General features: G+C 34.5%; 1 protein-coding gene across 11 annotated transcripts in view; it reads right to left on the bottom strand.

Moving 5' to 3' along the window:
• LOC135198695 (uncharacterized) overlaps positions 1-12,500 on the bottom strand; it is a 325,058-nt gene that overhangs the window by 125,653 nt on the left and 186,905 nt on the right. The window contains exon 1 of one of the 11 annotated variants that reach the window (XM_064226648.1): positions 4,390-4,500. The exons of the other annotated variants lie outside the window; for them this stretch is intronic. Coding sequence (XP_064082718.1) covers positions 4,390-4,426 — 37 coding nt within the window. The 5' untranslated portion in view covers positions 4,427-4,500. Of the gene's footprint in view, positions 1-4,389; positions 4,501-12,500 lie in introns of those variants that run through there. 11 annotated transcript variants of the gene reach the window in all.

Genomic DNA, 12,500 nt, shown 5'->3' with positions numbered 1-12,500 from the left:
GTTAGTGTCTAATAAACGATTAAGGATTGCTATAAGCTTATCGACGAGTAGAGTTACACAAAATCGATTGTAAAGCCTTGGCCGTTCAACAATGTCTACCTATGTCTCATTTTCACAATTCAATACAGTACGTGTTCTGTCATAAGATTCTTTACATTTTTGTAAACCGACAAAAATCTCATTACAGAAATTACAACTGGTGTTCAAACGTGTGTGAACACTTCCATATTCTATGAAGCATTTAATATATATTGAAAATTCTTTTATGCGCAAAAAAAATCTAAAATTCAAATAAATATCAAACCATCTTGAAAAATAACGTATTCTTATCAACTCTTCCCGGAAGATTTCCACGTTAATAAACATTATATGAGGAACTGTTTTCTTTTTAGCTCAATGGCTGCCCGAGTAATTTTAACCTGAAAACTTTATTCACTTGGAAACAATTCTGGAGAACCAGACTCATTTTATGTGTCCATCATCATCAAAACCATCAATATTGCTTGATTTTGTTTGTTTGTATGGTGTTTTTACGTTGCATGGAACTAGAGGTTATTCAGCAACGGGACCAAGGGCTTTACGTGACTTCCGAACCACGTCGAGAGTGAACTTCTATCACCAGAAATACACATCTCTCACTCCTCCATGGAATGCTCGAGAATCGAACTCGCGGCCACCGAGGTGGCACGCCAACACCACACCAACCACGCCACTGAGGAGCATCATCTATATTGCTAGTTTTATAACGAGGTTCCAATACCGAAAAGAAAACGTAAGAGAGAGAAAAGGAGAGCGACCAGTAATTAACCAACAGGAGAATGAAGCAAAAAACTCAACTGCAAAGTCTTTCACATCTTCAGAGCTACTAAAATGTATAACAAGGGAGTTCTCAACACCTCGTCTGCCCGCGCGACATATTCTTCGCCATCCATCAGTCCCACCCTCATTCTCAGGTTTCCGAGAGAAGCCAGGTCTCCATCGAACTGCATCAGAAAGATGCGAGACATTTACCTACCAAAAAAACAGAACCACCTCTTCAAATATACGATCTTTCTCTCGTTCCTCATCGAGTCTCTTTTCTTATATTCTCGTACTTGCAAAACCCTAGTTAGAACATTTTAGACGAGCCACAGATTTACTGTCTCTACTGTTGTTTTATATGTCATTTTCAATAGTTCCTCCATTACGACAAATAGCCAATCCTACATGACTGCAGGATTCCTTGGATTCCATCCTTCAATTGTCCCTCCATTTAATAGCCAATCCTACAAGACTGCAGCAGTTCTAGGATTCAATCCTTCAAGCAGAAACACCAACATCCATCACGTCAAATAGACTGACATCTCCAGCCTACAATAAATGACTTTGGTTTACATTTCCAGTACACTTTCTTATAGCAACTTTCAAACCATTTTCCTCACTTACGTTTGATTCCAAAATGGCCCAATTCATTAATGCAATACATGAAAACCCCATCTTATTACTAACCTTCTCTCCTCTCTCATTCCATTTCTCTCGTTACTGCATTCCCCCTCGGAAAACTACATCACATTCTTGCGTGCGACCTACTTTAATAGGAGGTCAGACAATTATCTCGGCTCACAGAAGTTCACTTTCATCTGGAATTTTTTTTTTTTTTTTTCATTGTTGTAGATGTTACTGTGAATGATAGTTTCTTTAACCGTGCAACAGAAATGGTCTTAGTTCAATTATGTTAGCATCTATGGCGTTTGGTGAAAAAAAAAAAAGAATTGTGCAGTTTTATGTATTAAAATAAGAGCCATCTTTCCTCAACTTTTAAAACCTTATTCTGTAACATTCAATCATGCTCATAATTCAACCATCTCTCTCTCTCTCTCTCTCTCTCTCTCTCTCTCTCTCTCTCTCTCTCTCTCTCTCTCTCTCAAGGAATTAGAAAAAGAGTAGCATGAGCTAAGAGAAACCCTAGAGAGTAGTGTGTGGGGGTACACAAGCAGAAAAAAAACCGTAAACCGATTTGTAGGGATGAAACCTTACAAGAACAAACCATTAAAATTATGCTCATGGATACTATCATATCAATCAATAAACGATTATGGAATCAGAAATACGAAGTCAGTAAGCGTCCCGATTTCATCACGATAATCTCATTTAAACACATAAGAGTTGCCAAAAAATAAAACCATTCTGACTTAATTGTGTAACTTCACAACAATGCAGTTTGGGGCCATACTACTGCCAGCGTACACACACACAAACGCACGCACGAACACGCGCGTCACGTGCTAAACACATGTGGTTTTGTCTGGTCTTTCCCAGGTCAGTACTTATGGAGACCACCGGCAGTTTAAAGACCTACTTCACGAGACGATGTTATATACTATGTCACGTCAAGACGATTCTTCATTGAGGATTGTCGGTCATGCTGAATTTCATGTATTGTTGCGAATTTGACAAGTCCTTCATCATAGTCACAGTGCTATGTTTATGTTTTCTCTTTTAATTCTTTGATCATCCTGTCTCTTGCCTGGTAAAATAGGCAACGGAAGACCTACTATATGACCCAAATATCAGTTGAACTGACTGGGAGAGGAAAATAACTTAGGAGCAAAAAATGAAGCATTAAAATAGTCTAGAAGGGAAGTACGATAAGAAAAAGTAACAGAGTATTTCTCTAAATGAGAATAAAATGCAATTCCTTTTACTTGGAGACAAGAAAGAAAGCAAGTAAAATAAGACTTAACTACTCTTAACAAAAATCTACGGCAACAGCCAACATCACTTAATGCATTGTATTTGGAAGATCGTCGAAGCGACAGAAAAAGTTTTCATTAACTTTGTGCGTAATTATATAGATATACTTAAATAATAATATATATATATATATATATATATATATATATATATATACGTATATACAATAAACAGATATATGTACATATAATAATAATTTATATAGGTATACTACTTTATTTATATATATATATATATATATATATATATATATATATATAGTATTGAAGTTTGTGATTCTTTTTTAAGAATTACTAGTGCACGCAGTGCAGATGTGTTTAATATATACATGCATACATACATATACATATATATATATATATATATATATATATGTGTGTGTGTCTGTGTGTGTGTGTATATATATTTATAATATATATATATATATATATATATATATATGTATATATATATAATATATATATATATATACATATACATCTATATATATATATATACATATACATACATAACATACATAATATAATATATATATATATATATATATATATATATATGCACTAGTAATCCTTCAATATGAATGACAAACATCTAGGTAACAAACCGGAACCAAATAACAGTAATGCAACGGATAACGAATGAATAGCGCAACTAAGCAAACCATAGAAGCAACAGAACGATTCAGTATAGGCAACTCCGACTCCTAGGACGTTGAGAGCAGGGCCAGTGCTGTGGTTCTTCACAGTCTAGTTAACAATTTCTAATGATATAAAATGCAAGAACAGCCGTTACTCTCTCTCTCTCTCTCTCTCTCTCTCTCTCTCTCTCTCTCTCTCTCTCACATGAAAATCATAAAGCCTTTATAGCGTACATTAATTATGACTGAAAGGTCGACGCAACGGAGAAAATTATGACGGAAAAGCTAATGCCACATAGATGTTATATGTTATATATGTCCACTGTTAGCATGAACTGGGTTTTGAGAGATGGTATTATTCCATACCTTGCTTACTGGTTTTGAACGGTATAAGATTAATTAATTTGTAGCCAATACCAATAGGGCATTTGCGCGTGACGTTACTGAAACTAAAACGGTATCAATCTAATAAACTTTTGCATAACAATGCCATTTTTAATTACATAACGCACAGAAAATAAAATATATATATATATATATATATACACACATATAAATACATATATATATATATATATACATATATATACAATATATATATACATATACATATATATATATACATATATATATATATATATATATATATATATACATATAAATACATATATATACATATATATATATTTGTGTGCACGCGGGCGCGTAAATTATCACTAAAATTGACATTATTATCCAAAAGTCTTTTTTACTGATACCATTTCATTTTCAGTAACGTTACGCGCAAATGCTCAATCAGTATTGGTTACAAATATATTTATTCTATCGTTCAAAATCATCCACCAAGGAATGTACTGATATCACTATATATGTTGGTGTTCCTCAAAGATTCATTATTTAAAAATTAGCTTTCATCAGAAAAAAAGAAAAAAAAGATGAAAATCATTTCAAAAACGTTCTAGTAAATAGTGCGAACTTTCCCCTTTTAAATTTTCAACCACAAAATGACACAAACTTACCATCTATAAAACACAACTCCTCTACCTTCAAAGCCATCGATTAAAAACAAAAGATTTCGGCTAAATTTCCCATGAATACCAAACACACACAAAACAAATAAGCTAAACTAGAACTCACGACGAAGTCACTTTATACTTATGGTCTAATTTCTTATCTCGGTATTAATGATACCGACAGAACCGATAACATTATCAAAATATTCGTGACGTATCTCAAAGGAATTTGTTAAGCCACTTGAAAACACTCGTGTACCGCGGTATAAAGTCGGAAACGAGGATTGGTGTTTACCTTGTGGATATTATTATTAATTAATTAAAAAGTTTTACTATACCACTGAGCTGATTATACATAATTATCAGCTTTCACAGGGCTGGCCAGAAGGATTTGTTTTTATTTATATTGCTACATCGCACACACACACACACACACACACACAAAGGAGCTTGGGCAAAATCATAATTTTATTCAATGAAATACAAGGAAAAAGGAAAGAAAGCTTAGAGTTCAGGTTTTATATTATATGTACATGTATGTATATATATATATATATATATATATATAGATATATATATATATATATATATATATATATATATATATATATTGTGTGTCAGTATATTATTTAAATGTATGATTTGCTCCTCTTTGGTTTGTTATCTTGTGTGAATATGAAAAACAAAAGAGGACACAATAGATATTGTTTCTTTTTGTCTTTGGAAGGATTCAAGCTACACATGGATCGATATATTTTCTACACTCATTCCCTGGTATAGTGGTTAGTCTCTTGGTATGCCACTCAGATGTAGCGGGTTCGCGTCTCCACCAGGGCGATGAAATATCTCTGGCTCTGTATCATGATCAGTTACTGCTGCAGTGTAGGGGTCTGCGGTAGGAGGTTGAGACCAACATTCTTTGGAAGCTTGAATTTCAAGTCAACGGCCCCCCTGTATGCTTGTTCCATGTGAATGGGTTCCATCTATTGATATCATAATAATAATAATACATTTCCTACTCTCATTTTTAAATATGTCCGTCAGAGCGGACAGAAGGGACGTCAGGGATGAAACTCAGTTCAGTTATTTTCCGCAGCAGAAGGAAGTCTGTTGACACTTGAAGTTTCTGTTATCTTCGTCGTCTGCTGATCACACAAATCAAATAAAACACTGGATGTCACTACAAAGAATCTGCCCGTCACGAAAAGATGGCTGGAATGATCAGGGAGTCTTTAAATACTAACAATAACAATAAGAAGTTTCCGGGACATTATGGTTTCAAATTTTCCTGAATATTTTAACTTCGTGTATATGAAGACGAATTGACATCCTTTTCAGCTAACTAAAAATATTTTTTTATTATTTTATTCTGTAACAAGATTGTAATCTTTGTTCAGTCAATTGTATTTTCATACCATTCAGCTTTTTCAACTGTTTTTTTTTATACAATTTAAACCGGTGTACATTCTTTTAACTGCTTTTTATACCATTTAAACCTGTTCACATAATAAAACTCCACAGAAAATGGTAACATCTGACCCATTTTCCATGTTCTTACTGCACTTTTCATCTTTTTACTTGACCTCTTATAATCTAGACCCCTCTAGTTCAAACAGGTCTCCTCAAAATCATCTGCTTCAATCTTCACTTCTTTTAGCCTTTTCAAAGACTCTTTTTTTTTTTTTTTTTGTTCTTTTTAATGTTCCTAACCATAACTTTGTAAGTAGTACATAAATGTATAGTTTGTCCTTCCCTGAGCAAACGTTTGGTTTACGTTTATGTCAATAACTCAATATGGAGTGGTTCACAAACTTCCATTACGCTCCCTAACATCACTTTTTTTTTTCATTTACTCATATTTAATCCTTTGTTCATAAAAATCGCAATTATAGAAAAGACAAAATGGCATTTTTAATGTGACTTCGGCTTACGGCTTTCCATTGTGCTCTAGTAAATTTGTCCTATCACCTACTTTTGCTTTCTGAAAAACATCTATCATTTCTATTTCCGTATGATACCACTTTGACCGTTTTTTTTTTTTCCTTATTTTATGAGCGTAACCAAGAATATACGCAGACATCACTCCAGCCTACGGCTCCCACACCTGCGTCCCGTAATTCTCTCTCTCTCTCTCTCTCTCTCTCTCTCTCTCTCTCTCTCTCTCTCTCTCTCTCGTTTTATCACCCTTGGTCGGTGGAGCTGAACAAATTCTAACTCGGAGCACTCAGTTACACCATGAAATGGGAAGAAATGGAAAGGAATTCAATTTTCGTTGTAAGTGGAAGTTCTGGGCCCGAATATAGCAAGACTTCGTATAAATGAATGAGAACTATTGATAAACATTATTCAACATTAACTAATTCTCGGCCTCGACGACCACTGGTAGAGCGATGTTTGTTTGTATGATGTTTTTGCGTTGCATGGAACCAGTTGTTAACAATTCAGCAACGGGACCAACGGCTTTACGTGACTTCCGAATCACGTCGAGAGTAAACTTCTATCACCAGAACATTCGCTTAATTATCATTCGGGCTATTTCTGATATCCGACTTAAACACAGTAGGATTAACTAGCATCGGCTACTAACTAGTATAAGCTACTTACCGGTGTTCCCAAAATGATTCTGTGTTGGGTAAACTAATTAGTTTAATAGAACGCCGACGCTATTCAATACAAGCGACGGTAAGGATACAGATAAAATTATATTGTTCTGTCTTTCACGCCAAATGTAAATAACTTTTTTATAGGTTTCCGGAACAGTTAACATCATTACCACTGCGTGAAACACGACTCTGTATGCTCAGGCTATACGAAAGAACACCTGCCTCTGCTGCTCCCGGGAACCAGCCATTGTCTCCTATACTCAGGGACTGTAAAAGGGAAAGACTTTCCTAATGGCAACGACTCGAAATGAGCCGTTTGGCCTCGCTGAAACCACTTCCTTTTGGGCTTCGAATCTATAATTAAAATCAAGACAACACGCCGGTTCCTTAGCACTTAGCAATTGAGATTTTTTCTTTTCTCCATTCTCTGTGGAGTGAAGTAGTCAACCATCTGGCTGACGTTGAATTAATAACGAAACCAAAACTACTGCTTGGACGGCTTTTCCCGTTCTTTTCTAAAAGGTTAACCTGAAACCAGGTTGTTTGCTCAAAAGTCAGTTATAGAAAAAAATAAATAAATAACCAGACATCTAGGGTTTGCTTCCCTCAATATCAGAGAAACGTTCCAAGCAACTAAGTTCTGGTCTTGGCTTAAAATACTGTCAGACTAATGGAACGAAAGGCCCCCTCTGCATTTGTATTGAAATTTATTCTTTTGTTCCTTTGATGGAAGTCATTTTTATGAGCGGGTTGTCTGAAGAAACCTCGAACTCTTTAACTTAATGGCCTTGAAAGTCAAAGCAGAAATGGACCCGGTTTTGGTTTCCACACAAGTCAAAGGAGCTTATGCTAAATATCCTCTTTCTCTCGTACGATCCTACAGGACCTACACAAACCTCGGAACCTTTGCACGAAACCTCGGAAACTTTACACGAATCTCGGACCCTTTACACGAACCTACAGGATCTACACGAACCACGGACCCTTTACACAAACCTGGGAACCTTTACACGAACCTACAGGACCTGCACGAACCTCTGAACCTTTACACGAACCTCTGAACCTTTACACGAAACCTCGGACCCTTTACACGAACTAACAGGCCCTGCAAGAACCTCTGAAACTTTACACGAACCTACAGGACCTACACGAACCTCTGAACCTTTACACGAAACGACCTTTACGACCCTACGGACTACAACTACCTCTGGAAACTACAACGAACCTACAGGACCACACGAACCTCTGAACCTTTTATGGATATTCGTAGTGAGTCAGATGAGAAATCAAATGTTTCGTCTATCTTCACCCAAACTGGAAATGTTAGAAGAAACTTTCAATCATATTTCCAGGATCCTTTCACTCCTGGAAGCCATCCTGGGCCGATAAATTATAATCTAACTGGAAAAATAAATATGGAATTATATCTTTCTCCTGAACTGGACCAGACACCATCAAATGAAATGATCTCTTTTGTTCTCCAGCGAGGAATTTTAGAGACCTCTTATATGAAGCTTTCTTTTTACATTCCGTCTCCATTTCTGCCCTAATTTGAAACGAATGACTTCGAGACACTTGGCAAATACGCGCCCGCACGAGAGAGAGAGAGAGAGAGAGAGAGAGAGAGAGAGAGAGAGAGAGAGAGAGAGAGAGAGGTCATTAACTCATAATTCTTCACTCTTGAGCGACTTCTTTCCGAGTAAAGATATCGACGTCTCTTTGTAACAGTCTTGGAGCTTCCACAACCAAGCTGCGGGTGATACAAGTTAAATTTTTTTTTTTACTTTCTCTCTTTCAGTACGTACTGTATCTTTGTATTAAAGTTCCTCTCTCTCTCTCTCTCTCTCTCTCTCTCTCTCTCACTATATATATCATATATATATATATATATATATATATATATATATATATATGCACACATATATATATATGTATATATATATATATTTATAGAGATAGACAGATAGATAGATCGATCGATATAGTATGTTTGTATGTATGTAAGTATTTATGTTCTGCACACACACATGCAATTATATACACATACAACTTTTCGTAAACAATTTTGTATCTAATAAACCTAATTCATTGGTTAAATTGAGGAGAGATGTTTTGTCATAGAACGTGTAGTTAAATTTCCAGAGTTAACATCTTTTCTAATATGTGTCTTTTCATAATTCGGCTCTGAGAAACAATGGCGCAACTAATCACACGGAACCTACCATCATCATCAGACGTAATAAGAACCGGCAAACATTGCGAACTGATTTCATCGCCGTAGTTCTCTGGATTTCATTTTATCTGCAATCATCAATCAAAGACGGTCTCATTATGTCTACCGTCATCACCATCATCATCATAATCCCTCATCAGTGATCATCCCAAACGCAACGTGACAGGCCTTTATCGTCACGGGGAGACCAAAGTGTGAAGGAAAATCTTTAATAATAATAAGTTTACAATGAATCTGAAAGTAGTCCATTCATTTTCTTCTTGTGTCTTATTTATGCACAGGGCCAGGATGCGAAAAATCATTTACATGTCAAGAATAGAATGTAAACTCTCTCTCTTCTTTCTCTCTCTCTCTCTCTCGTCTCTCTCCTCTCTCCCCTTTCCTTTTTCCCTTTCCCTTCCCTCTCCCCTCTCTCTCTTCTCTCTCTCTCTCTCTCCGAAGAAAACAATGTTTTAAAATCACACGCAATTAGCATAATGCTTTTAGGAGTGAGGAAAATAAGTCAGGAATTTCCTATTTTACGCGCAACATTCACAATTTCAAAGGTGTATACACACACATATGTATGTATGTATGTATGTATGTATGTATATATATATGTATATATATATATATATATATATATAAAACATACTGTACGAGTATATACTATAGGCGAAATGTATAATGTTTAATTTCGATAAGACAACTGAATATGTGTGTGTGTGTGTGTGTGTGTGTGTGTGTGTGTGTGTGTGGGGTGTGTGTATATATATATATATATATATATATATATATATATATATATATATAAATAATATTTATATATATGTATATATATATTTATTCAGTCTTCTTAGCCGGAATTGAACATTAAACATTTTGTATTCTAATAAATGTGGGTCACATTTACGTACTACAATTAATTTTCCTAATAAATAACAAATCCCTTTACTTTGTACCAACGAATCCAAATGGGTAATAAATATACCTCCTCCCTTGACAGCTGGATTTAGAACCCACGCATGTGACGTATTATTGTTCTTCATTAATGACCCAAACATTCTTATGGATGAAGCCAAAAGCCTATGCAATGCTCAATAAATTCCCCCAAGATAGAATCCCATATCCTCAATAAATTCCCCTATAATAGGATTTCATTTGTTCAATAAATTCCCCTAAAATAGAATTCCATTTGTTCAATAAATTCCCCTAAAATAGAATTCGATTTGGTCAATTAATTCCCATAAAATAGAATTTCATTTGCTTAATAAACTCCCCTAAAATAGAATTATGTATATTTATTCAATAAATTCCCGAAAATAGAATTCTATATGGTCAATAAATTCCCCTATAACAGAATTCCATTTTCTCAATAAATTGCCCTAAAATAGAATTCCATTTGCTCAATAATTCCCCTATAATAGAATTCCACGTGCTCAATAAAATCCCCTGAAACAAAATTCTAATGCTCGATAAATTCTCATAAAATAAATTGCATATGCTCAATAAAATCCCCTGAAACAAAATTCTAATGCTCGATAAATTCCAATAAAACAGAATTCCATACGCTCAATAAATTCCCCTAAAATAGAATTCTATATGCACAATAAATTCCACTAAAATAGAATTATAGATGCTCAATAAATTCCCCTAAAATAGAATTCCATATGCTCAATAATATATATAGAACTCAATATATTGAATAAATTCCCCTAAACTAGAATTCTATATGCTCAATCAAATTTCTCTGATATTAAATTCATACATCAACAGAAAAGACAAATGATTCCTACATCATTATGAGCTAGCAGTCACATACGGATATTATAGGAAAATAATGAAAAAAAATACTACAAAACTAAGGCATATCTGTATTCTCTTAATGAAAACAACCGGCCATATGACGGTCATGTTTAAATATCCCTAAAAACATGGCTCCATTTTCTTTGGCGCGGGTTCAAGCAAGGGCAGAAACATTATTCAGGTTCGATATCACTCCATAATACAACTTTATCTACAGTAGTAAGACTGACCAATCGTTAAAGTGAAGTATAATACAATCACAACTTTACCTTTCACAACTTTTTGCATAAGAAATCCATGATTTTACAGCGATGTTGGTAGCGAAAGGAAACATGATGTGTTAAGTTCTATTTACTTCTGATTAAAAAAAAAATCTATGCATCTTGAAAATAACAATGATACTAATAATAACTGCATTGAACGGAAAACTTGTTTTTTCATAAAGTACAGAAAATCCATGCCAGAAATTGTACAAAAACTATAATCTCCTGACAATGATTTAGTCAAAGTACACACACACACACACAGACGCACAAAAACACACACACTCACATATCTATATCTATAATATAATATTGATAATTACTTTACTCCCTCCTTCACAACTCAGTATCTCTGTTTTCATATCATCACAAAAAGTAACAAACAACTTTCCTATTTGTTCCGTTATCATAATATTCACATTAAGAACATTCCAGGAAATCAATATATTTTCATGTTTCATTCATTATTCTATTATGGCTCGAGTGTCAATCAGTTTACAGAACCTTTTTACTCGTGGCCTCTATAGTGTCTTTCTCTACTAAGTTTATTGAATGTGCAGGCTTCGTTTATTCCAATGCTTTCAAAATTAACGATTTGCTCTTGTCTGAGATTGTATTCACTTTTCTCCGTTCCTTCGTCGATAGGCTAAAATCGTCCGCTTCCAAGAGCCAACCCAGCCTTCTCTGATGACCTTCTTTCAACGTTATCGATTTTCTGCACACGTCTGGAGCTTGAGCGGTTAAAACGAAAGAGAAACAAATGTGGTGAGAGAGAGAGAGAGAGAGAGAGAGAGAGAGAGAGTAAGCACCGTCAATTAGAATCTGTTCTAGTTGATTAGCAGGACTTTTAGAGATCTAGTTTTTTTTTGTTAAGTTAGAAGCATTATTCGTAATTGGTTTTTACTCAAGTCTAAGAATTTAATCCTTTACCCTTTAGCTTAAAAAACGATGAGCTTAAACCTATACTAACACAATTCCTCTACAAAGCTTGATACCACTTCCTTTGCTATCCAAATCAAAATTAATTTTGTAACTTATTTTCACCTAAAGTTATCGTTTACAAATGCTAATAATTTCCAAAATAGCAAGGTTCTGTATATTTATGGAAATTAATTTCATGATTAAAGCATCCGTTAAACTGATGCTTGCTCTGCGTTTGTGCTTATTATAATTTATAGTATATATAACTATATAGTATATATATATATATATATAAATATATATAAATATATA

This window comes from Macrobrachium nipponense, chromosome 23, assembly GCF_015104395.2.
Source record: "Macrobrachium nipponense isolate FS-2020 chromosome 23, ASM1510439v2, whole genome shotgun sequence".
Lineage (NCBI taxonomy): Eukaryota > Metazoa > Arthropoda > Malacostraca > Decapoda > Palaemonidae > Macrobrachium > Macrobrachium nipponense.
This window is presented reverse-complemented; position numbering and strand designations above follow the sequence as displayed.